Source organism: Mirounga leonina, unplaced genomic scaffold (assembly GCF_011800145.1).
Source record: "Mirounga leonina isolate KUSES-001 unplaced genomic scaffold, KU_Mleo_1.0 Mir_200, whole genome shotgun sequence".
NCBI classification, from domain to species: Eukaryota; Metazoa; Chordata; class Mammalia; order Carnivora; family Phocidae; genus Mirounga; species Mirounga leonina.
Window position 1 is genome coordinate 27,531,432 of NW_023270503.1, and position 27,048 is coordinate 27,558,479.

General features: G+C 41.9%; 1 protein-coding gene across 3 annotated transcripts in view; it reads left to right on the top strand.

Moving 5' to 3' along the window:
• ATP6V0A1 (ATPase H+ transporting V0 subunit a1) overlaps positions 1–27,048 on the top strand; it is a 62,574-nt gene that overhangs the window by 14,105 nt on the left and 21,421 nt on the right. For 2 of the 3 annotated variants that reach the window (XM_035027146.1, XM_035027144.1), the window contains exons 3-14: positions 5,243–5,321; positions 7,886–7,983; positions 8,530–8,658; positions 14,896–14,999; positions 15,330–15,456; positions 17,278–17,360; positions 17,980–18,073; positions 20,944–21,156; positions 22,379–22,529; positions 23,427–23,566; positions 23,908–24,065; positions 24,693–24,783. In XM_035027146.1, coding sequence (XP_034883037.1) covers positions 5,243–5,321; positions 7,886–7,983; positions 8,530–8,658; positions 14,896–14,999; positions 15,330–15,456; positions 17,278–17,360; positions 17,980–18,073; positions 20,944–21,156; positions 22,379–22,529; positions 23,427–23,566; positions 23,908–24,065; positions 24,693–24,783 — 1,467 coding nt within the window. The remainder of the gene's footprint in view (positions 1–5,242; positions 5,322–7,885; positions 7,984–8,529; positions 8,659–14,895; positions 15,000–15,329; positions 15,457–17,277; positions 17,361–17,979; positions 18,074–20,943; positions 21,157–22,378; positions 22,530–23,426; positions 23,567–23,907; positions 24,066–24,692; positions 24,784–27,048) is intronic. The other variant, XM_035027145.1, reaches the window with a different exon arrangement.

Below are 27,048 nucleotides of genomic sequence, written 5' to 3' on the forward strand. Positions count from 1 at the left end.
TTTAGAGAGGGAAGGGAGGAGGGGCAGAGAGAGAGTTTCAAACAGACTCCATGCCGAGCACGGAGCCCAGCGCAGGACTCAATCTCACAACCCTGAGATCACAACCTGAGCTGAAACCAAGAGTCGAATGCTTAACCGACTATGCCACCTGGGCAACCCTGAATTTGCTTTTAAATAGTACTTCAGCTGCGTCCCACAAAGTTTGGTCTTTACATTAAAAAAAAAAAATTTAAGTAGGCTCCATGCCAAATGTGGGGCTTGAACTCACAACCCCAAGATCAAGAGTCACATGCTCCACCAACTGAGGCAGCCAGGCGCCTGATCTTTACATTTTCATTATCATTCCATTCCAGATATTTTAAGAATTTCTTTTTTTTAAATAATTCTCTTTCTTTTTAATTTTAAAGATTTTATTTATTTATTTTAGAGAGAGAGCGTGAGCAGGGGGAGGAGCAGAGTAGGGGGGAGAGGGAGAAAGAATCTGAAGCAGACTCCATGTTGAGCGCACCTGTGGGGCTCGATCTCACAACCTCAAGATCATGAACTGAGCTGAAACCAAGAGTAGGACACCTAACAACTGAGCCACCCAGATGCCCTTAAGAATTTTATTATGATTTCTTCTTTGAGTCATGAATTATTTAGGACTATTTTAGAATTTCCAAATACATTGTTTAGGTTGTGTTTTTGTTTTTTTTTTTAATTAATCTAGAGAGAGAGTGCATGCACAGAGCCAGGGGGGTAGGGCCAGAGGGAGAGGGAGAAAGAGCCTTTTTAAAAAAAGATTTTATTTTATTTATTTATTTATTTATTTATTTATTTAAGATTTTATTTATTTGAGACAGAGAGAATGAGAGAGAGAGAGCACATGAGGGGGGGGGGTCAGAGGGAGCAGCAGACTCCCCGCTGAGCAGGGAGCCCGATGCAGGACTCGATCCAGGGACTCCAGGATCATGACCTGAGCCGAAGGCAGTCACTTAACCAACTGAGCCACCCAGGTGCCCTATTTATTTATTTTAGTGAGAGAGTAAGAGAATATGCTAAAAGGATTTTATTTAATTTAGAGAGAGAGTGAGAGAGTATGCGCGGGGCGAGGGGCAGAGGGAGAAGGAGAATCCCAAGCAGATTCCACACTGAGCGTGGAGCCCAATGCGGGGTTTGATCGCACAACCCCGAGATTACAACCTGAGCTGAAATCAAGAGTCGTACACTGCACCAACTGAGCCATCCGGGTGCCCTGGGACAAAGAGAGTCTTAAGCAGTGCAGAGCCCTGTGTGGGGCTTGTTGAGATCATGACCTGAGCTGAAACGAAGAGTTGGCCGCTCAACCAACTGTGCAACCCAGGCCACCCTAGGTTGTATTTTTGATAGTGATTTCTTTTTTTTTTTTTAAGATTTATTTATTTATTTATTTGAGAGAGAGAAAGTGAGAGAGCACGTGTGCACTAGTGGGGGAAGGGGCAGAGGGAGAGAATCTTCAAGCAGACTCCCCGCTGAGCAGGGAGACAGATGGGGCTCAATCTCACAACCTTGAGATCATGAGCTGAGCTGAAACCAAGATTTGGATGCTTAACCGACTGAGCCACCCAGGTGCCCCTTGATATTGATTTCTAACTTAATTGCATTATCATAGAACATTATTTGTATAGTAAAGATCTTTACTGAGATTTGCTATATGGCCTATTTTGTGGTCAGTTTTCATAATTCTTAGAGAACTGTTGGATGCTGGGATAAAAAAATTGTGTGTATGTATATATATTTTAGATTAAGCTTATTAATTAGGTTGTTCACATTTTCTCTGTCCTTACTAATGTTTGGTAGACTCGATGTATCAGTAATTTATTTTTTTTTTAAAGATTTTATTTATTTATTTGAGAGAGAGAGAATGAGAGAGAGCGAGTACATGAGAGGGGGGAGGGTCAGAGGGAGAAGCAGACTCCCTGCCGAGCAGGGAGCCCGATGCGGGACTCGATCCTGGGACTCTGGGATCATGACTTGAGCCGAAGGCAGTCGCTTAACCAACTGAGCCACCCAGGCGCCCTGTATCAGTAATTTAAAATTGTCTTTAAAATTTTCCACTACATAGACAGATTTGTCAGTGTCTCCTTGTGGTTCTGTTAATTTCTGTTGGAAATATTTTGAGGATGCCTTGCCCAAATATTTTGGGATGCCTTACCTGACACTGGCTGCAGTTGAACTTTGCCTACAGATAGTGAAACCAGTAAAGTAGTCTTGTGGCTACTTTCGCTTCAGTTTCGTGTTTATTGAAGTGGAAATTTCTGAATGGAAGGCCAAGATACTGCCTGCTCGGTGAAAAAAACATTTTACTAGAGACATCCAAGTTTAAGATTGTCGCATCTTCCTGGAAATTGTTTGTAGTGATTCTCATAATCTCTAATAATGCTTTTTGTCTTAGATTCTCTCTAATATTAATATAATGATACCAATAATGTCCTTACTAGTTTCTCCATTATCAATCTGTCCCTCTTACAATTTATTCTTCATACACAGTATTATTCAAAAAAGCAAATCTTTAGGGGTGCCTGGATGGCTCAGTCATTAAGCGTCTGCCTTCGGCTCAGGTTATGATCCCGGGGTCCTGGGATCGAGCCCCGCATCGGGCTCCCTGTGCAGCAGGAAGCCTGCTTCTCCCTTTCCCACCCCCTCGCTTGTGTTCCCTCTCTTGCTGTCTCTCTCTCTCTCTGTCAAAATAAATAAATAAAATCTTAAAAAAAAAAGTAAATCTTTAAGAAGTGTTTTTAGAAAATCAGATTATTTGATTCCATTCTGCCTAGGGAACAATTTTTCCCCTTCTCTGAATATATGATTTATTTATGTCTCTGAGTCACTTGTCATCGTCTTTCTGCTTCATTCTGCCTATTTCTGCTTGGTGAACTCTGCCTTATCCCCCAGAGTCCCAGCTCAGGTGTTTCCTTTGTACATTTTTTCAACTTAGTTACTCATTTTTTTCTCATACTTATTCTTGCATATGTTCATTTCTTTATTTCGTTCTTTCATTCATTTTTTTTTCCCTTTTATTTTCTTTCTGTCCTTTCCCCCCACCATGTTTTTTATGGATGTAAAATTTATATTCACTGAAATGCATAGACCTTAAAAGTACAGCTGGATGATTTGGTAAATTTTTATATCTTTGCAAACACCACCCCAGTCAAGATATAGAATATTTCCATCAGCCTGGAAGGGTATCTTGTGCCTACTTCTGGTCATTCTCCACTGTTTTGATTTCTGCCTATCATAGATTAGTTTTGCCTGTTCTTGAACTTAATGTAAAGAGAATCATACACTGCAAAGCCTTATGTCTGACTTCTTTAACTCAAACTAGTGTTGAGATGTGTCTGTTTTTATGTGTATCTATAGTTGATTCTCTTTTTATTGCAGGGTAGTATTCCATTGCATGAATACACCACAGTGTCTTTATCCATTCTCCTGTTGTTGGATATTTGGAACATTGCCAGTTTGGGGCTATTGTGAATAAAGCTGCTGTAAACATTCTTGTATGAGTCTCTGTAGACATGTTTTCATTTCTCTTAAGCAAATACCTATTAGTGGAATGCTTAGTCATGAAGTAGGTAGGTATATGTTTAATTGTATAAAAAACTGACAACAATATTTACTTTTTAAAAATAGCATTTATCACAACAAATTGTATTTATTAGTTTGTGTCTGTCTCATCTACGGGTCTGATAGCTCCTCAAAGCTCGGACATATCCTTTTGTATTTACACCAGTGCCTAATGTAGTGCCTGGCACATAGTTGGTGCTTCATAAATGTTGCGTGAGTAGCTATAGTTCTTTATTTGTATTACTTTAAAAAAACATTTTTTTTGAAGATTTTATTTATTTATTTGACAGAGAGAGACACAGCAAGAGAGGGAACACAAGCAGGGGGAGCGGGAGAGGGAGAAGCAGGCTTCCCGCCAAGCAGGGAGCCCGATGCGGGGCTCGATCCCAGGACCCTGGGATCATGACCTGAGCCGAAGGCAGACGCTTAACGACTGAGCCACCCAAGCACCCCTAAATTTTTTTGTAATACTTTTAAGCTCCTTTTTAAATTTAATTTTATTTATTTGTTTTGGAGAGAGTGTGCACACATGCAAGGGGGGGCAAAGGGAAAGGGGTGAGAAAATCTTTTTTTTTACTTTTTTTTTTTAAGATTTTATTTATTTTTAGAGAGACAGCGAGAGAGGGAACACAAGCAGGGGGAGTGGGAGAGGGAGAAGCAGGCTTCCCGCGGAGCAGGGAGCCCAATGCGGGGCTCGATACCAGGACCCTGGGATCATGACCTGAGCCGAAGGCAGATGCTTAACGACTGAGTCACCCAGGCGCCCCACTCTTTTTATTTTTTTATTTAAAGGTTTTGTTTATTTGAGAGAGAGAGAGAAGCACAAGTGGTGGGGGGTACAGAGGGAGGGGGAGAAGCAGACTCCCCACTGAGCAGGGAGCTTGATGCGGGGTTCGATCCCAGGACCCTGAGATCATGACCTGAGCCGAAGGCAGCAAGCCACCAGGTGGCCCGGGGTGAGAGAATCTTAAGCAGATTCCACACTAAGTGCAGAGCCCAACCTGATCATGACCTGAGCCGAAACCAAGAGTCAGACACTTAACTGACTGAGCCACCCAGGTGCCCCTTATCTGTATTACTTTTCTGGAATTTATCACATGGTATCTTATTGGTTGTGTTCATCCTTTTTCTTTATTAGATTGCAGGCTTCTTAGTAAGTAGGAACTTGTTTTATTTTTGTTTGTATTGCCCAGAATGTTTGTCACATTGCTTTGAAAATTACTTGTGATGTATGAATGAATAAACCAGCCTGTCCTCTAGGAAGTGAAGACCTGGGACAGAAGAATAAGAGAAGTTTGCTTTCTGTGTCTTCTGATGGGGAGAAAGAGAAGGAAAACCTGGCAGAGCTTCTGTTACATCCGTTGCTCAAATTTTTGGTCAGGGGAGCTCACTGACTTCAGCCTGGGAAGACCATTTTGTACCATACTATTTTATCTAATTTGCCTCCATTCCAGTAATATGGTGCTACAGTGAGGGAGGGGTTTTTACCTTCAGTTGATGTGATTGGCCCCAAAGCAGGTTATGTAGATCAGTAGGCCATTTTTGTTAGTGTTGCCTCTTACACTGACACAAAATACTAGATTTTCACTTTGCAGGGTGTTGCTTGTGAAACAGAAAGTAGATGCAGTATTTAAATATGTGGCATTGTCTTCTTGTTTTGCAGTTAAATCCAGATGTGAATGTTTTCCAGCGGAAATTTGTGAATGAAGTTAGAAGATGTGAAGAAATGGATCGAAAGCTTCGTATGTGCATTTTGGTTCCGTATCATGTTCCTATAATGAGTCATCTGTCTTAAATTAAGAGACACTAGTCCTCTTTTTATTTATTATTTATTTATTTATTTATTTATTTATTTATTTTAAGATTTTATTTATTTGTATGACAGAGAGAGACACAGTGAGAGAGGGAACACAAGCAAGGGGAGGGGGAGAGGGAGAAGCAGGCTTCCCGCTGAGCGGGGAGCCCGATGTGGGGCTTGATCCCAGGACCCTGGGATCATGACCTGAGCCCAAGGCAAACGCTTAACGACTGAGCCACCCAGGTGCCCCGAGACACTAGTCCTCTTAACAAAAGAAGAAAATACTGTAGGAGAAAAAGAAAGGAAGAATAGTCTTACAATCCTGATATTAAGATGAATTTCTTGTGTACAAGTAGATTTTGTGGTATTGGGGCTAGGTGGTGTTTAATGGAAACCTCGTTTGAGATGACAAGGCTGCAAACTGAACATATTGGTTATTTTTTTGTGGGAAAGGTTTTATAACAGTATTGCATTATAGAATTCTGAGAGGACGCAGACCACCATCTTATTTTATTTTATTAAATAATTTTTTATTTAATTTATCTATTTTAAAGATTTTATTTATTCATTTAAGAGAGAGAGACAGAGGGAGCACAAGCAGGGGGAAGGGCAGAGGGAGAGGGAGAAGCAGACTCTTGCTGAGCTGGGAGCCCAACCTGGGGCTCGATCTCAGGACCTGGAGGTCATGACCTGAGCCAAAGGCAGACGCTTAACCATCTGAGCCACCCAGATACCCCAATAATTATTTATTTTAAAGATTTTATTTTATTTATTTTTTAAAAATATTTATTTATTTGACAGAGAGAGACACAGCAAGAGAGGGAACACAAGCAGGAGAAGTGGGAGAGGAAGAAGCAGGTTTCGCGCAGAGCAGGAAGCCTGATGTGGGACTCGATCCCAGGACTCTGGGATCATGACCTGAGCCGAAGGCAGACGCTTAACGACTAAGCCACCCAGGCGCCCCTGAAGATTTTATTTTTAAGCAATTTTTTTTTAAGATTTTATTTATTTATTTGATAGAGAGAGAGACACAGTGAGAGAGGGAACACAAGCAGAGGGAGTGGGAGAGGGAGAAGCAGCCTTCCCGCCGAACAGGGAACCCGATGTGGGACTCGATCCCAGGACTCTGGGACCACGACCCGAGCCGAAGGCAGATGCCTAATGACTGAGCCACCCAGGCGCCCATTTTTAAGCAATTTCTGTATCCAACATGGGGCTCGAACCCACAACTCTGAAATCAAGAGTTGCACGCTCCACCAACTGAGCCATCCAGGTTCCCCACTATCTATTTTAGATGTCAACACAGCCACCTTTTAATTTGACCTTTTTTTTTTTTAAAGATTTTATTTATTTATTTGAGAGAGAGAGAATGAGAGAGAGCACATGAGAGGGGGGAGGGTCAGAGGGAGAAGCAGACTCCCTGTAGAGCAGGGAGCCCGATGTGGGACTCGATCCAGGGACTCCAGGATCATGACCTGAGCCGAAGGCAGTCGCTTAACCAACTGAGCCACCCAGGCGCCCTTAATTTGACCTTTTTATGAGAGAAGAAACTAACACATTTGTTAGGGTCCTATTGAGAGTTGGGGTGTTCATATACTTTATTTCACTCATTCCTCACAATATTCCTTCAGGTGGGTGTTACCTCATTTAATAAATGAGGAAGCTGGGGCACCTGGCTGGCACAATTGGTAGAGCATCCGACTTCTGATCTCAGGGTCATGAGTTTGAGCCCCACGTTGGGTGTAGAGATTATTTAAAAATAGAGAGAGAGGAAGGAAGGAAGGAAGGGAGGGAGGAAGGAAGGGGGGAAGGGAGGGAGGAACCAAAGATCAGAGAGGTTAAGTGACTTGCCCAAGAACATAAGCAGTTATGCTGGAATCACTATTTGAATCCCGGTTGTTCTCTCTGGCTTCTAAACCAATGATCTTGCTACTATACTGTGTCAGCTTTCAGTTAGCTGATGGGTGAATTTGGTCTCTGCCCTCAAAAAGTCACTAGTTGTCACTTTTCTCTTCTGGTATTTTGGGGCCTTACACTGTGTCATGCTTTTTGTTTTTTGTTTTGTTAAAACTGATCTGATTGTTTTCAAATTTTATGAAACCCTTTTGATCTAGAGTTGTTTCACTAGTATGCTAAATGTCAAATATTCTATGGAATTGCGCTCTTCTGGAGCTCGGCAAACAGTGTCTACAAACAGAACCATCATACTCTGGAGTAGTAGTCGCACAGGGTGGAGAACTGAAGCAGATGAGCTTTTAAGATCAGAAGAGGGAAAGAAGATGGTTGTGGGATGACAATCCTCTTTGGGGTAGCTGTGATTCAGAGAGTGTGCAGTGGAAGAAGAGGAACGTGGAGGAAAAAGGATTTACATCTTGTGCTTGTTTTATATGAAAGTATCTTTATAGAACAAAGCTCTTTTTAGCCAGGTTTTCGCTCTTATTTTTTGCCTTAAATATTGGCAATTCCAGGCCTATGCTATACATGAATGTTTTGATTCTGTCATTTTAGGATTTGTGGAGAAAGAGATAAGAAAAGCTAATATCCCTATTATGGACACTGGTGAAAACCCAGAGGTGCCCTTCCCCCGGGACATGATTGACTTAGAGGTAAACAGTTCTTCTAAGGAAGCCAGATACATTTCTTTCTACTTAAATGCAGAAATTATTTTCCTGTGTGGATGGAGAGTAGAGGAATTCTTGCTGCCATTGTCCGCATTGTCTCTTGCTTGTGAGTTTCTTGTGGAGACTTATTATAGAGCACTATCTTGAACGATATCACATGCCACCAAATAAATGCTTATTGCCTTATTGAAACCTTATTGGATTAATGTCAACTTATCTAGCAATTTATTAATCTCATAGACTAAATGAATAAGCAGTAGACTTTTCAATATTTATTTTATCCATCCAAAGTCCCCTGAGAAATTCAACCAAGTGTGTAATAGAACTGAAAGGTAAAGACAGATGATGCTAAGCAAAAAATTTTCATGAAGAAAATTGCCCTGGTGAAATCACATATTTGCTGGGTAGATATAAAATATGTTTGAACCCTAAGGTTGCAAGAATTCTGTGGGATAGATGAATTCATCTGTCTTTCAGAACAAGCATATTGAGGTTAGTTTAAGTTAATAGTTTGATTTTTTTTTCCTGTAGGCCAATTTTGAGAAGATTGAAAATGAACTGAAGGAAATCAACACAAACCAGGAAGCTCTGAAGAGAAATTTCCTGGAACTGACTGAACTAAAATTTATACTTCGCAAAACTCAGCAGTTTTTCGATGAGGTCAGACTATTGTTTCTTTTAGTATTTGAGCAGCTGATATCTATCACACCTGCACAAGTGGGCCATGTTGTTATTCCAGAAATTATTTTAATTTGCTAGTTGAAAGCAATACCATTTTTGCACCGTTTTAGTTGAAGAAATGTCAGATTATGTTCCATTTTTCATGCAGTACACAGCCAGTCATGGTTTTGTATACTTTTGCAATTTTCTGCAATTTTTCATCACAAGATGGGGAAAGGAACCCTAAAGTAGTTGTATATACATAGTTGAAATTTTTACATTATATGTTAAGGTAAGTAAAGGCTTAAGGTAAGGTAAAAGTTAAAGCAACAAGAAATATTTGGTCCTACATGAAATTGTAACGAAGTTTTAACCTCTGAACTTTTTATCATCAAGTTTTTATTTTTATTTTATTCTCTGTGTTTGCTTATCAATCATGAGCACATTTGTAACTATCCACATAGCACATGTCACATTTTAATTTTTCAAGAGTTTTTCTTTATGTTGTATGGAAATACTGGTAGGATGCCTGTTTTGAAATTCCTGGATTTCCACGGAAACTCATTGCACTGCTTTATAGGGAAACATGTAAATCAGTTCCTGGGTTAAAAATGTAGGTTGCGCATGACAGTTTGCTGAGGTGAGTCTATGGAAGGACATGGGAGCAAGACTTTCAGAAGACTTCCTTCTAATTACACCTGGAGAGGAGTCTTAGCTTTTAGCCTGGACTTGCTTTATTGGTGGCCTAAGATATTGGTAACTTTTTTTTTTACAGTAAGGTGTCTTTGCCACCAGATTAGCAATATCAGACACTTCAGCTCTTGGTCCAGTCACTGTTCAATGTGCCTTCCAGAACATTCTTTGTTTCCTTTGCTCAACAACAACAAAAAATTTGGCAAAGCTTTTTAAAAATAGAAGGCCAGTTTTAGTTAGTACATGATGTATTCTCTCTCTCTCTTTCTTTAAAGATTTTATTTATTTATTTGAGAGAGAGAGAATGAGAGACAGCATGAGAGGGAGGAGGGTCAGAGGGAGAAGCAGACTCCCTCCTGAGCAGGGAGCCCCATGCGGGACTCGATCCCGGGACTCCAGGATCATGACCTGAGCCGAAGGCAGTCGCTTAACCAACTGAGCCACCCAGGCGCCCCCTCTCTCTCTCTTTCTTTAAAGATTTTATTTCTTTGAGAGAGAGAGCATGAGCAGTGGGGAGAGGGAGAAGCAGGCTCCCTCCTGAGCAGGGAGCCTGACGTGGGGTTCCATCCCAAGACCCTGGGATCATGACCTAAGCTGAAGGCAGACGTTTAACCCACTGAGGCACCCAGGTGTCCCACGTGGTGTATTCTCAGTTCTACTTTTGATATCTGTCTTTTAAGGAAAGACCAACTCTCTAGCCCTCTAGACTGGAGCAAGGGCTCTGTAACCAGCAGCATGAGCCTCACCCGGGAACTTGTCAGAATGCACATTACTAGTCCTCACTCTAGACTCAGGGAATCAGAAACTCTGAGGGTGGGGCCCAGCAATCTGTTTTCACAGGGTGACGCTGAGCTATGCTAGTTTGTAAACCACTGGGCGTCAGAAAGCTGAAGATGTGATACATTCCTCAGTAACTAAGGACTGACTCAGAGAAGCCATGCTAATTAAAAACATCTGTTGGGGCAAGGGAACGGGAAAGAGCTCATATGAATTTAATTGCATGATCATCCCAAGAATCAGAATCTGGCTATGTATCAAGAGAGGTTTGGTGTGAATATTCAGCTAGCTCACTGAGTGGAGAATTTTGAGACTGACAGAAACTTCTTTCACCAGTCCCTGATATCTCATCACATTAGAGGGTGTGGGACAGTGTGATTAACTCTTTCCATGTGTTTCAGGTCTTTTGCAACAGGCATGGCCACTTTTGCCGTATGGCTTTCATGAACAATAATCTGGAATTCCAGTTGCTCACTGCCTAAACTATTATTGTATTTATATTCATTAATTCATTGAGCATTTAATGAGCACCTACTCTTCGTGAGGCACAAGATGAGTAAGACATGGTCCCTGTGCTCAAGGAATGCATCGCTTAGTCATATCAGGAAACATGCCAGAACACAGTGCCCCCATATGCTCACAGATACGTGCTTTTCTAAATGTGTCTAAGCTGCTGCCCGCAGATCCAATTTCAGCTGGCCTCAGAATCAAAGCTCAGGTACTTTGAGCATCATTTGGGGCTTAATTCTTTTGCCCTCCCCCCACTTCTTCCCCTTTTGATATAGTCTTAGTTTATTGCTGGATGTTGCTGAAATGTATGCAGATGTCTTTCATAACCTCCTGAGTTTAAGGGATGGAATAGGCTTCCTTGTCTAGTTCATTCTGAGAGAAAATCTGAATAAAGACTGACAAATGGACCCCCTTATGGGCAATAGTTACTTGAATTGTTAATGTTACTAAAAACAAGATACTAAAAACAAAATAAGAAAAATCACTTGGAAAGATGATCACAGTTTTAAAATCCTAAGTTCTGGATTTAGGAATTTTCTTTTCTTTTTTTTCTTAATAAATCTAAACATGAAACACCCATGCTGAGAAGGCAGGCTGGAAGTCTTCATGACCTTCATGCTCCAACCACAGTGGGTTGCTTTCCCCCTTACTCACACAAAACTTTTTTTTTTTTTTTTTGGTAATAATCTCGAAGTACTTTTGAGCATGAGGCCTTGGCTGTGAGAGATTCTTTGGCTGCTTTTGTCATCAGTCTCTCTTGTTCCTAGCACCCTTACGATAGTGCGGGGAGTCTTCTGGCAAGAGCTACTCTGCCTTTCTTCTCCCAAGTGCAGAGTCAGTGCCTTGTGGAGGCCTGCCACTAGCTCCGAGGCTCAGCCAGGTCCCTTTCAATGGCCCTTGCCCTGCTGTTGCCAGACAGTTGCCTTGACAGGAAATGAGACCTCACAGAGTAAGTGCATCTGTGCACGTGAGTGCACACTTCAAATAATGCAAAAGATAAACTTGGGACCCTCAAATCTCGGAAACGTAATTTTTTTCACGAGATTGTCTTCCATGCCTGAAACTACAATGTTTGCAAATGGCCTAAAACACGACCAGTTCAAACCCTTCTTTTTTTATAAAATTTGGTGAACATGATCAATAATTTATAATAGTGAGTTAGCCAAAAATGGCTCAATCAGAAAATGATTCTTTCCATCTTTAGGCATAGCGGTCATGATTGGCAAGATGTCTGGAAGGGGAAGAGTAAACATAAATCGAACATTCTTATGATTTAAGATGATTGCAAGTTCGACATAGCCATTTCTTATCCAGAGCATTTAAAATGACTTGTTAATGATTATCCTTTTCTCAGTCTTCTTGCTTATGAAGAACTATAAGAGCTGGAGAGAGTTCTCTGCATCTTTTACCATAAGCACCCTAACATATGAGAGCGTAAAGAAGACTGGAAAAGTAATGGTTAATGGCATGCAGGTCCCTGCCTTCCTTTCCTTCTGAGTCTTCCATCCATCTACTTTACTTTACTTTTCTTTCCCATCTGCCATCTCCCTTGGGGCTTGGGTGAACACCTTAAGTGATGAAATGTGATTTCTCTCTCAATATAGATGGAAGTAAAAGTGTTTGCTCTTGGTAATTAATGCAGCTTGAACTGGATGTGCTGTTGACAGGGCGCTGCTGAGATTCTGCCGCTTCCTCTTTCAGGGCATGGTTTTAGTGTTCTGACTAGGGGAAAGGTGAACCAAAGAGCATAGCAAGTAATTCAGACGCACGTTGGTAGCGTTGTTTTTGTTATTAGGGAACCCAGAATAGGATTCAGATACCCCACGGTGCGGTTTTAGAGATTGTCTTAAAGGCCCTCAGTAAGCAGTTCTGATCCTCCTAGTTCCCCACGAGGCACAGTTATTTTATTTAAAAATGTTTGACTTCCCTCTCTAAGATTTAGGATTCTTAAGTATGAAGTAGTGAAATTATTAATTAGAATATTATTGCAAGTTTCCATTTAATTTTAATTCTGCCAAAGTTTTTTTTACACCCAGAGTCCCAGGTGAGTAGTAGACTACAGAGTAGTCTTGTTAGTCAGTGCTTTTTGCTGCTCCAGCAGTTGTCCCCTATAGAGCACATATGTTTGCACTGTGCCTGATCTTTTGGGTTTACTGAAAGCAGGTCTTGTGAACCATACAGGGAAGTAGGCAGAAGTCTTGTGGGTAGCAGTCAGTTTCACTGTTTTTTGCCAAGGGACATCCCAAGAACAAGATGAAAGGAGGTAGTCATCTAGATCCTTTTTTTTTTTTTTTAAAGATTTTTATTTATTTTTTTGACAGAAAGAGACTGCGAGAGAGGGAACACAAGCGGGGGGGTGGGAGAGGGAGAAGCAGGCTTCCCTGCTGAGCAAGGAGCCCGATGTGGGGCCCGACCCCAGGGCCCTGGGATCATGACCCAAGCCGAAGGCAGATGCTAAATGGCTGAGCCACCCAGGCGCCCCAGTCATCTAGATCCTTAAAATGAGTTGCCTGTGGCTTGCAATCAGCTGATTTGATATTAAGTAGAAACCAAAAAAAACCCCCTAAACTTCCATTCGATAGCAAGTGGAAATCTGTTGCCCCCATTATCTCATCTTAAACTTTTTCACATCTCATGACAGTATTTGTCTGCCCTCTGACGTACTCAGTGCCTGCCCTTCCTTCCTTCTTTCCTTCCTTCCTTCCTTCCTTCCTTCTTCCCTTCCTTCCTTCCTTCCTTCCTTCCTCTTTTCCTTTCCGTTCTGTTCCGTCCCTTCTTTCATTCAGCCGGGGTGGGGCGTAAAGTTGAATGTTCATCCTGCATCAACTTTTAGAAGTCACTTCCCCAAAAATTTTTCTTTTTTTTAGGCTTTCAGCCTTATTATTTGGTTTATATCCTCAGGTTTATACTCAACCCTAAAGCCTTCCCCCCGCACCCCTTGACTTTACCTTTATGGTCCTATCACTTATCAAGTGAGGTTCCTTTGTGACATTTTTTGATCGCAGGGTTAACAGGAAGAGAATCAAATTGATGTTTGGAATGAAAATGATAGAGAAAAATTTTCCTGATTTTTTTTGTTTAGTTTTGCTTTTGAAAAGGAAGATCATCTGGCTGATTTCTAGTCTTTGGTTAAACGAGCAGTATGTGGATATTAAAGTTGGGGAGATCAGGTGGTAGAGAAGTTGATTGGCCTTTATTTTTTAGAGCAGCTTCTCCTTCCTGATAAGACTAAAGGTAGTAGGATGTGTTGGGTAGAGAGAGTTTAGGAAGTACAGACCTCCATCTGAGAAGGTCCCTCTCCTCCTTCATTTCATTGTATAAACTGTCATGGTGGAAATAATTTTAAATCTGAACAATTAAACTAGCCTACATGCTCTATATTGGTTTATTATCAGTTACATTATCTTCACTTGATTGAGATTATTGGTTTCCACTTTGTTCTCAGTGACCCTTAAACTATGTAGCCTAACATGAACTTTTTAATATTCCTAGATTCCTGGTCAGAAACTAGGACATTCAGATAGGTTTTCACTTTTTCTTCCTTCTGTTGATGCAGTGGAGGTCCAGGCCTGCCCAGCTGCTGTGCCACTTCTCCTTTTGGAGAAAGAAATACTCTTTAAATCCCATGGCTTGGGGCATTTTATACGGTGGCCATGCTGAAAGCTCTCATGTTCTGAATTTTGAAGAGCATGGAAACCCAGACATGTGGAAATGCCCCTTCCGCCTTTCTCCTGTTCACACTGCTTGGGACGGTGGCTGTGCTTTTCTTTCTTCCTTGGAAAGAGAGTCTCCATCTTTCACATTCCCACCCAGGGATATTCTAGTCTCTAGCTGCCTGGAAATTTGATGTTGAGAGTATCTTCAGAGCTGCTTTGGTTTTGCTGAAAACGGAGAAACATTTCAGCTTCCATCCGCATGCACAGGTATTTCCTAGTATTTTCATGGCTTTCAGGGAAACACAGATAAAATGGTTTCCACCAAATAACAGATTTATACATTGTCACCATTATTTAGTGTTTTTTTCCTTTATTCCTTATTTCAAAAACCATTTCCCCGATGCTTTACTGGGGCAGTTAAGCTTTCTTTTCCTCTTGTTTCTTTCCTTTGTTTTCTTCCCCTATTCTTTTCGTGGGTATGTCGTCTCTTTTGGTGGTTTTTTTCTTTTCCATCTTTATTTTCTAAACTTACCTCCTGGTTCCTCGTTCCCTGCATGCCACTAACTATTTTCATTAGATATTAATTGATTTGTGAATTCAGGCTGAATTGCATCATCAGCAGATGGCGGATCCAGACTTGTTGGAAGAGTCCTCGTCCCTCTTGGAGCCAAGTGAGATGGGAAGAGGCACACCTTTAAGACTTGGGTGAGTACTATTTTGACCCTCCATAACTCAGTGGGGTCACATTCATGTTTGCTGTCAAAAGAGTAGTGAGGCTGGGCATTCACTTGTTTCCAGGATGTGTTCTCTTCTGAGCCTCTTGAGAGGTGTTCCTAGGTCACTTTGGATTCAGTTCCTGAGCTGTTCTGTCAGCCCTTTCCTGGTTCTGGGAAGAAAACTTTGGGAGCCCTTTTGACATAACATTGCATAGCCTTGTGTTTGTCTTGCCCCCTCCCCTCACTTCCCTTCTTTGTCTTAAAGCCTTCCATCCCATGGCGTGGAATAGAGTTCCCCATCTGGCTCTTCTTCCCACAGCTTCGTGGCTGGTGTGATTAACCGGGAGCGCATCCCTACTTTTGAGCGCATGCTTTGGCGGGTTTGCCGGGGAAATGTGTTCCTGCGACAGGCTGAAATCGAGAACCCCCTGGAGGATCCTGTGACTGTAAGACAAGGAAATTGCGTCCCGTGGAGTAGGTCTTGTAAAGGGAGCTCAGAGCAGTAACACTGCATGGTACCACCTGAATCTGACCCTCCCGCAGAGGAGCCCTTATGTTTCCCCCTACCCTGATCTGCGAATAGGAAGCACTGCTCTTTTCCTCTTAACTTCTGTCCTCTGTGTACCTATGACGTATACTGACAGATGCATAGACATTTTCAAGCCCCACCTGTGTCGGTATGATTTGGACTGTATGTTTTTTTCCCCCTTATTTTAAACTTAAGCTTTATATACTTTCTGTTACCTATCAGAGGCCAAAAGAAAATTAACTTTCTGTGAAAATCAGAGCATGACATCTGGTTCCAGGTTTGGTAATACCAATGTGTAAGAAGAGGAGAGAGTTCCTCCTAAACTATGAGCTTTATAAGGTGATGAAATTTTTAGTTGGTAAGGTTTTTTGTCTGTTTGTTGGGAGATTTAGAAACTTAGTTTAAAAATAATTTATTGTGCAAGGTAGGAGGATCTTCCCTACCCACTGCTTTGCAAAGTAGGAATGGCTGAACATCTTGGCATTTGACATAATGGGACAGAGTTCTTAACATCAACCTACACGAAGTATGGTGAATCCTGATTTCAAGGATCACAAGCAAGGAAGATGAAATGTTCTGCAAAAAAATTTACTGTTGTATTGGTAATATTTGGAAGCCTGGGCTTGGATTTTCTGTTGAAAATTATCTTTTAGATGTTCTTAAATTAGTATCTTTTGCTCCACGAAGAGAGATTGGATTGTGAGACTTCTTAGAGTGGGTGGGTCATGCAGCTGAAATGGTCTGGGCACCTGAGGCTTTTATCCTTTTATCCTCCTGAAGAGGAGAGTGGTGACACTTAGGGTTCGGGGAGCCCCCAGAGGAGCAGTTGTGCAGACCCACCGGAGGCTGTCCTCGCGTTGTAGAGACATTGCAGTCTGCAGTGACTCCTAATGTGGAGCTGTTCTCAGGAATATTCAGCCAAGTTTCTGGGCAACAGAAACATTATTTTATCAACAAATTGAGGAAAGGGGTCTGGATAGCTACAGCAGAGAGGCTGCACAAGGAATGTGCTCCAGTTTATTTCCCATTCTGGAGAATTTACGGATTTAAGGCTCTTTGCCTCATTTTCTTCATTCCTCATCTCCTTTTATCCTTCTAAAGTTTGTTTTTTATTATAAAAATTCTAGGAATATGAGAAAATACAGGCAACCAGAGGCAGTCTTGGTTAACACCCAGTTAAGCCTATTTTTCTGATCTTTCCCTGCAGCCCTTGTGTCAGACTTCATATGTGAACTTGGTATTTGGAATAGATTGCCCTCCTCCTCCCTGCTCCTTAGATCAAACTTAGCATGAAGCATGAGATTCCACATCAACCTTCTTCCCAAACCCTCACTTCCTTATAGTTCCTCAGTCCCCTTTATCTGGGAACTTCTAAGCATAGAACAAACAGGAATGGCTTCCTTTCCTCTCCTCCATCCTTACTCGGGCAGTGTAAGGTTTGAAGTTGAATTGGTATAAAGGGCTATATGGTGCTACAAGGAGAATCATCTTAGTGTCTGTGTTAAGCTCATGGTTGAGTTTAAAAACAAGTATCTAAGATTTTTTGTGTGAATGAGAGACTACAGGGCAAATGTTCTTATAGCAGAGCTTAAACGGATGGAGGATAATAATTCAAGTGCAGGGTTGCCATGTCCTTCAGTGACTCCCGTTGTTCCTATATCACCAAGACAGTAGGGTATTTAAGAAATTTTCTTCCAGGCCAGAAGTCTGAATGCTCTGTTTTGGGTTTGGGGCCCAGGGTGACTACGTGCACAAGTCCGTATTCATCATTTTCTTCCAAGGCGATCAGCTGAAAAACAGAGTCAAGAAGATCTGCGAAGGGTAAGAGAAATGTGCCTCCCTGAGAGGTGCAGCCAGGCTGCCTGACTATTAAGCCTTAGAATATAGAACAGTGAAACAATAACCCTTTTAGTCTACTTTGACACAGCACATATATCTTTTAATAATATTAGGGCTATTTTAAACAATTAGAAATGACCTAAGTTCATTTTTAGAAGTACTATCAAAACCGCAATTTCCTTTCTTTGGAAAAAAGTAATTAGGACTCATGGTTTATAAATGCTACGTTGTTCTAGGACGATGGGCTTGTGTACCCAGCAGTGTACCATAGGCACTGTGCCTGCACACTTTTCTGAAATTCTGTCCATAAGATCTCTTTTCCGTGCCATTTTTCTCAAGTAATTTACAGTATGATTTGTATTACTGAGTTTTTAAAATTTTAATCTAAGGGAATTTAGTAGCTGCAGAGAATGTCAAGATAGTTCAAATGTTATTGCTCAATCTATAGGACATTTCATATTTATTAATGATCAGTGCACCAGTCTGAGCTAATCCTTCTAGTTTTGGTCCTTCTAGTACATTAAGATTACTTCCTGAGGTTGTTTAAATTGAACAGGTTAAGAAACTTCAGAGTCCATCAGGCTGTGTCTGTATGTTCCAGGTTCCGGGCCTCACTCTATCCCTGTCCTGAGACACCACAGGAGAGGAAGGAAATGGCTTCTGGAGTTAATACCAGGATTGATGATCTCCAAATGGTACCAGAGGGCTGGAGGGAATTTTTTTGTGTGAAATACTATAATCGAAGACTGTTCCCCTTCCTTGAAACACTAACAGTTTATTAGGCATCAAGAGCAGCCAGGATGCAAAAAAAGAAGTGTCCATGGGTAACTTGTGCCCTTGGGAGCTAGGGAAAAGTTTCAGGGAATGACTGTTAAAAATAGCATAACAGCGTTAATCATCCTCAAACACGACAGGAATGCTATACATCTGAAATTGTTGTTGCTTCAAGTATTCGGTTTCCCTCTTCGTGAGTCTGAGGTATTTTTTATGAGTAAAAAAAGTATACTTAGTTAAGGGAAAAAATCAAGTAATACAGAAGTACACGTGAAGTCAGTTCTGCCCTCTCTCACACACTCTCTCCCTCCAGAGGCAGCCACTCTTAACAGCTTGGTGTGTAACTTCTGGTCACCTCGGATCTTAACCAAACGGTCTAGCCGGAGAGTCCTGTAAGTCTTGTACCCAAGAAGAGACTATTAGATTTTTACGACATCACCAGTGTGGTTAATACGATCCATGGTTGTCATGAGGTCCTAAGGACGGAGTCATGATTGAGGCGTACTTGGAAGGAAAGTGTGGCCAGTGGGAGCTTTGTTCCCTGTTGAAAGGATGTGATGATTGCCCTCTTGAAACATTAAAACATTCAGTAGTCCCCACCCCCCTTTATCTGTGATTTTGCCTTCTGAGGTTTCAGTCACCCACAGTCAGCTGTGGGTCTTAAACATGATCCCCTGATGATGTCAGAAGGTTATAGTAGCCTAACGCTGCGTCACATGCCTACATCATTCACCTCACTTCATCTCACATAGGCATTGTATCCTCTCACATCCTCACAAGAAGGGTGAGTACGGTACAATAAGATATTTAGAGAGAGAGAGACCACATTCACATGACTTTATTATTATACCATATTGTTACAATTATTCTATTCTATTATTAATTGTTAATTTCTTACTGTGCCTAATTTTTAAATTAAACTTCATCATAGGTATGTGTGTATAGAAAAAAACGTATTATATATAGTTAGGTACTATTCACAGTTTTAGGCACCCACTGGGGGTCTTGGGTGGTGTCCCCTACAGATAAGGCGGCCCACTGTACTTAATCTCAAAGACAGTTCTTTCCAGCAGGGGCAAAATTGTCAGAGATATGTTGTAACTCCCATTTCAACTCCCTTTGTCATCTTTCCCTCCAACTCCCGTTGTCTATGACCCACCAACTTGACCTATTTCCAGCTCCTCAGAGATACACTTACCTGTTTAACCACGGGAAGAGAGTTTTTTAGAACTGCTGATGGGTGATAGGCCAATTAGTGTGTTCTGGGTTCTAGGGCTATCTTATCCCCTCCTAGACTTACGCGTAGATTTTTAAAAGGCACAGGCAATATGGTCAGAATTTGATCTTTGAAACACCCAGCTGTATGAACTGAAACTTTATTATCTATTTATTTATTTATTACGATTTTATTTATTTATTTGACAGAGAGGCACAGCCAGAGAGGGAACACAAGCAGGGGGAGTGGGAGAAGAAGAAGCAGGCTTCCCGCTGAGCAGGGAGCCCGATGCGGGGCTCGATCCCAGGACCCTGGGATCATGACCTGCGCCAAAAGCAGACGCTTAACAACCGAGCCACCCAGGCGCCCCTGAACTGAAACTTTAAAAAGGGATTGAGGGGTGCCTGGCTGGGTCAGTTGGTAGAGCATGCAACTCTTTTTTTTTTTTTTTTTTTTTAAGATTTTATTTATTTATTTGACAGAGAGAGAGAGACATCAAGAGAGGGAACACAAACAGGGGGAGTGGGAAAGGAAGAAGCAGGCTTCTCGCTGAGCAGGAAGCCCGATGCGGGGCTCAATCCCAGGACCCTGGGATCATGACCTAGCCGAAGGCAGACGCTTAACCGACTGAGCCACCCAGGTGCCCCAACCATGCAAATCTTGATCTTGGGGCTGTGAGTTTGAGCCCATTGTTGGGTGTGGTGATTACTTAAAAATAAAATCTTTTAAAAAAATAATAAAAGGGATGCCTGGGTGGCTCAGTTTTCATGCAGAAGTGTGAGTGGTGGGTTGCTCGCCCTTTGGCTTAGCCCCTCTCCTGCTATTGAAATCTTAAATGGTAATAAACAAGGCAGTAGAATGTTAAGTGTCCCTGCCCCTTCCTTTCACTCTAGTCTTGGCAGTGTGATTACTGTGAGGGCAATGTGTACTGGTTTCCAAAGGATCAGCACTGAAACGTTTTTTTTCCCCCAAGAAGCCTGACAGAAAGATAAAGCCTTATCTGCCCCACGATAACAGTGGTATGTGGCAGTCTAATCTCCTCTAAGGCCTTGAGTCCTTCTGACCCCTTAGTGTCTCCTGTCCCTTGTTCCCTGGCATGGAGTCTCTCTTGGCATAGGCGGGCGATGGTGTTCAGCACTGCCTCTTTCCCATCATTCCCCGATGCTGGCTTATGTTCAGGGCATTCTGCAGCTAACTGTTTTTAAGTGTGGATTTTGTCAACTCCCAGCCTTAAAATGCTGACTTAACTTTGAGTCTGAGTTACAGACTTTACATGGAAAACCATTGCTCTTTAATGATCCAGGTAAGTAAGCTGTGGATTTGTGGGAAGATAAATATAGAGGAACTGAAAACTATTTCCTCAGGTTTCTCTTCAGCTTGAAGCCAAAAGAAAAATGAATGTTAGTAACTAAAGCTCTAATTTCTTGTAATTTGCCCCCTGCAAAAGCCATTCTAGTCAGAAGAAGAATAAATCCCTAGCAACCCTTCTCAGAAAGCTGTGCCTCTTTGTCATTCATATCCTGGACCCAAACCTGGTGTAGAAGGATCTCTCCTAGTTCCTTTCTCTCCCAAAAGGTTCTCAATCAAACAGAGGATCACCGCCAGAGGGTCCTGCAGGCAGCTGCTAAGAACATCCGTGTCTGGTTCATCAAGGTGAGGAAGATGAAGGCCATCTACCACACCCTGAACCTGTGCAACATCGATGTGACCCAGAAGTGCCTGATTGCAGAGGTCTGGTGCCCCGTCACCGACCTTGACTCCATCCAGTTTGCGCTCAGGAGGGGCACGGTGAGTCCCCTATAGCTGGCAGTGCAGTGGGAAAGAGCACTTCCCACCCACTGTAACATTAATTGATCACATTTTTATGGCATTTTTACTTTCAGAGTTCTTGGATATACTCATCTTGTACTCCTCTTGTTTCCTAACAATACATTTTGTGTATCCTTGTTTTCCAAATGTGGAAACTGCAGTTCAAAAAAGATGAAATGACTGGGTGCCTGTGTGGCTCAGTCCTCAGTCGGTTGAGTGTCTGACTCTTAATTTTGGCTCAAGTCATGATCTCAGGGTTGTGAGACCCAGCCCCACATCGGGCTCCACGCTCAGCGTGGAGTCTGCTTGAGATTCTCTCTCTCCCTCTCCCTCTGCCCCTCCCCCTACCCCTACTTATGTGTGCGCACTTGCTCGCTCTCTCTCTCTCTCAAAATAAATAAATAAATAAATCTTAAAAAAAAAAAAAAAAAAGACGAAATGACTTGGTCATATACCCATGATTCTTCAGAATAGCTCCTGACCAGAACGTCAGTTTCCTTATCCATTCTCTCTGCCCCTCAGACAGGTTCTTTTTTTTTTTTTTTTTTTAAGATTTTATTTATTTATTTGAGAGAGAGGGTGGGAGGGAGAGCACAAGCAGATGGTGGGGAGGGGCAGAGGGAGAGGGAGAAGCAGACCCCTCTTAGTAACTAAAGTTTAGTTAGTTACTATTTGGTAGGGAGTAGGGAGCTGAGCCTGAGCAGGGACCCTGATGCCGCAGGGCTCAATCCCAGGACCCGGAGATCATGACCCGAGCCAAAGACAGATGCTTAACCAACTGAGCCACCCAGCTCCCCCATCAGACTGCTTCTGAGGGATAACCCTAGCAGTCCTGTCTAGCAGTTAGAGTTTGAGAAGATAACACTGCTTTCTCCATAAAAGGAAAGAACAACGATACTCTTAGAAAGGCAGATGAGGATGTCTCCAGAGGAGGAAGTTCCATGTTTTCTTTGGTTGCACATTGTAGAATTGAATTTTCTCACATAAGGATATTCTTTTACACTTAATTTAAATCTTTCATTGTAGATTTTACACCTAGCTCCAGTTTCTCCAAAGACTGGGCAAGATTGAGATACAATTCACATAATATAAAATGCTCCTATTTTATATGTATAGTTTGACGAATTTTGATAAATATATACATCTATGTAACCACCACTAGGATGATCTAATTTTGATATATGTGTTTAATGTTTCCCAGGAACACAGTGGTTCCACTGTGCCCTCTATTCTGAACAGGATGCAAACAAATCAGACGCCCCCAACCTATAACAAAACGAACAAGTTCACATATGGCTTTCAGAACATAGTAGATGCTTACGGAATTGGAACTTACCGAGAGATAAATCCAGGTAAAAAAACTTGAATCTTCTCCCTCTAGAAGTTTTATATTTTGTTTATTTGTCTCTTCTAATGCCTCCCTTCAGATGTTCTTGAGTAGCTGGCATAAAATTACCTATGTTGTCAAGACCTCAGCTCTAGTGTAATTCCTGTAAGGAGGTGCCCATTTTGACACAGGGAGGGAGGTTTATTGCTGGTGGCACTCCTTTGAGAGGTGGTTTTATAGGAGTGAGCTCAGTGGATTGGATTCTTTTGTCTATCCTCACAACTATGAAACACCTGGCTTTCTCTAGCACATTTGCAGGAAGTACTCTAAGCAAAAAGTTTTTTTCCAAGATTGCTGATATTTTTAAATGGCTTCCCTATTCCAGGTTAGACAGAGAAAATATAGCAATTATTGACCATTTTAGACACAAAGCAGGTTTCCCAAAGGAAAAACAGGAGAGTTAATTATTAAATCAAGAGTCTGAGAATTTGTTTTTAGCTAGAGTCTTCTGCAGGACTGGCTTTGCTCTGAGTTCTGGGCTTTCTCCCACTTACCTGGGAGCTTTTTTCAGCTGAGAAATGGTTGCTGCACAAGAGAAGAAAGCTAGCCTGTCAAAGGAGCAGTGTTCCAGGGCTTAGAGAAAAAGAATCAAAGAACAAAGGAAGTGCCCAGCCAGGGCTAGGGACAAAACTTCACTCTCTGTGTTCTTTGTTTAAAATGCTAGCGGTAGCCCAGATCCCATCAGAGCTGCTCTGTGAGGACGTGCAGATCCTGCTCTGGAAGGTTTTCTCTGGGAGTCCATCTGACCAACAGCTAGGGAATAAGTCCCCTCATACTGATCTTAGAGTATGAGGAGGAATGTGATCTGCTGCTGGTGGTTGCGGTTTTCTGTACTTTGTTTTCTTCCTCTGGTTCCTTTTAGCTCCCTATACCATCATCACTTTCCCTTTCCTGTTTGCTGTGATGTTTGGGGACTTTGGCCATGGTGTTTTGATGACCCTATTTGCTGTATGGATGGTATTGAGGGAGAGCCGGATCCTCTCTCAGAAGAATGAGAATGAGGTAATGTTTGCTCCATGTGTGTTGGACCGAAACTTTGTAATTCCTCAAGCATTCATTATAAAATTGGGATCTGGAAGTCTTCTATCCATGAATTTATATAGAAGTTACAGAGGCTGTTTTAAGAGTAGAGACGTTACATTCATTTTAACTCCAAAGCGGTCATGTGCTGTGAGAGTCATTTCTTGTTAGCATTGTATTTTGGCCTTGAGGTTCTCTGACCTGGGGTGGGTGGGGTAAATTAGTGTGAGAAGAATGGTCATATATTCTCAATAGTGTTGTCACAACAATAATGTTGAGCCACAGGGAGTACGTTTCATTGACTTCTTTCTTCTGGTTCCCAGATGTTTAGCACGGTGTTCAGCGGCCGGTACATTATTCTGTTGATGGGTGTGTTTTCCATCTACACTGGCCTCATCTACAATGATTGCTTTTCCAAGTCTCTTAATATCTTCGGGTCATCCTGGAGTGTACGGCCGATGTTCACTTTATATAACTGGACGTAAGTTGCAAAGAAGCTAAAAGTCAGGTTATTCCTTTTCTGTTCAGCTCTGATTTTCCAGACAAGAGATAAACTTATACTTCTTTAGGAAGTGGCTGACAGCGTCTCTGTTTCAGAAGAATGCAGTGTCCCCTCTTATTTATGCCCCAGCCTGGCAAGTGTTTGTGATTCCTTCAGCACTATCAAGAAACTGAGTGCCTGGGGCGCCTGGGTGGCCAGTCAGTTAAGCATCTGACTGTTGATCTCAGCTCAGGTCTTGATCTTGGGGTCGTGAGTTCAAGCCCTATATTGGGCTCCACGCTGGGTGTGGAGCCTACTTAAGAGAAAAAAGAAAGAGAGGGAGGGAGGGAGGGAGGGAGGAGGAAACTGAGACTGTAAATTTAGGCACATTGTTTCTTTTTGTAAATTAAAAGCAGATTCCCCAAATTCCCTACTTAGTTATGTAGGTGTGTTTGTTTGTTTTGGTCTTTTGTTATTTCTGATCCCTTCTCATTATCAGATGCTAGTCTTTCCTCTTTTATTGAAGAGACAAGACAGCTGTAGTAGTTTCTTTTAGGATCAGTTTTGGACCCCAGCAGTTTCCCTCTCTTGATAAAAACAAATGGAACTTTTCTTCTAACATGGTAGGGAGGAGACGCTTCGGGGGAACCCTGTTCTGCAGTTGAACCCGTCTGTCCCTGGAGTTTTTGGTGGACCATACCCTTTTGGCATCGATCCAGTAAGAGCACTTCTTTCCTATTATGTCTAACACCAGATTTTTTTTTTTTAAGATTTTATTTACTTATTTATTTGAGAGAGTGAGCGAGCGAGCGCATGCACACATGCGTGTAGGGGGAAGGGCAGAGGGGCAGGGAGGGGAAGAGGGAAAGAATCCCAAGCAGACTGCGCTGAGCACGGAGCCCATTGTAGGGCTTGATCCCAGGACCCCAAGATCATGACTTGAGCCAAAACCAAGAGTCAGATGCCCAACCAGCTGAGCCACCCAGGTGCCCCTAACACCAGATTTTTAAAATGCAACCCTGAAGTGAGAGAATTAAATTAAAGAGAGTTATTTGGTTTTCAGTTGCAGTATTTTTGGAGAGCCCTTGTGTGTCTGTCTAGAGTACTTCCAAAGCATAAGAAACCCAAGTGCCTTAGGTAGCCGAATAATTTCTCCCGCACTCTTTATTTCAGAGGTGCCTAATAAGTTTGACCCTGGGAAGATTGACTTTTAAGACTCCTTCCCAGTTTATTTCTGTTTAACTTAGTTTGGGTTTTATTTTTTAGCAGATACGTTAACAAAGCAGAAGCAGTTCTTTCCTATGGATTTTTAGATTTCCATTTTATTCTTTACATACTTACAGAAACTTTTCCCAGAATTAAAAAAAAAGAAAGTAGGCAAAGTGTGATCAGATCTTTTGTATTGTGTGCTTAAAGGGGGGATAGAGGGAGGAATTTAAGAATGAGCATTCGACAGGAAGGAATACAGAATTCCAGAGGAAAAACAGATCATTATGAGCCAGAAAGACCAAGGTTCTTTAAAAAATGGGCATTAATTTGGCCTTTAAAAAATATTTCAGATTGTTACAGGTGAGAAGTGTGTACAAAAGCATAGAGGTAGGGAGATGCAAAGTTACTCATTTTGATTATTATAAAAGCAAATGTTAGTGAAATGGTCACTGTGGGCCAAGCACTGTACTCTGTAATCTGCCCTCAGCACATCTGATTTGCCCTGAAACAGTTTTGATTTCTCCTGAAACTGCTATCCCTGTCATACAGATAAGGAGACCAAGGCTTGGAGAGGTTGAATAACATTTCACATAAGCATTTAACAAATGTTTACTGAATCTCTGTTGTGTGCAGGCATAGTGCTTGCTGGGGGAAACACGTAATTTAAGTTGTAGCTCCTGCCCTCAAGTAGCTTAGAGTCTAATAATATTAGGTAACTTTATATAGTGTTCTATAGTTAACAGAAAGTTTTCTGGTTTTGTTGTTGTCTTGTGTGCATCTCATTTGATGCTTAAGGGTAAGTGTTGAGTTTGAAGTGCCTGTTGGAGGCACAGGTATAAATGTCCATCAGGCAGTTGGACCTGTAGAACTGAGTATCAGGGGAGACTGGGGCTGAGAGAGAACCAGCCACAAGTTGTCAGGTTAGAAGTCACCAAGGATGAGCTCCTCACAAGGATGTCGGTTCAGAAAAAATGATGCCAGGCTAGCTGGTGGAAGACCTGGCTTATCACGCTCCTGAGTTTGCACTTTATCCTAAAGAAGACAGTGGGGGTGCAAGGTAGGTTTGGGCACAGGGAAGTGACCACATCAGAGGCATTGATTTAGGAAATGTAATCTGATGGTCAAGTAGAGGCAGAAGAACTGTGGAAAATATTACAGATGTCCAGGCCCAGGTGACAAAGCTTAAGGCAACTAATATTTAAAAATAGATGGAACTCACCCAGAAGACAGACTGGACGAACAGGTGGATGACAAGCTTATGGATCCCACAGGCCTGTAAAACTCCAGCACCAGGGGAAAATAATATATTGAGCTCCAGGTGTTTCCTCACAACTCGTTTATCCTTCAGGCTAAAATTTTACATTTCTTTTTTTTCTTACCTTTTTCCTGTTTCAAATAGATTATTATTTTCCAAATAAATAAGTAAAATTAAAAAAAATAAAAATAGGTGGAACGACAGCACCATGGGGATATGATCAGCAAAACAATGACTGTGGGAACATCTACAAAATAAATGTCCCAGCTTCTTCAAATATTTTATAAAGAATAAAAAAGGAGAGTAGGGGGGCGCCTGGGTGGCTCAGTTGGTTAAGCGACTGCCTTCGGCTCAGGTCATGATCCTGGAGTCCCTGGATCGAGTCCCGCATCGGGCTCCCTGCTGGGCAGGGAGTCTGCTTCTCCCTCTGACCCTCCCCCCTCTCATGTACTTGCTCTGTCTCATTCTCTCTCTCTCAAATAAATAAATAAAATCTTTTAAAAAAAAAAGGAGAGTAGG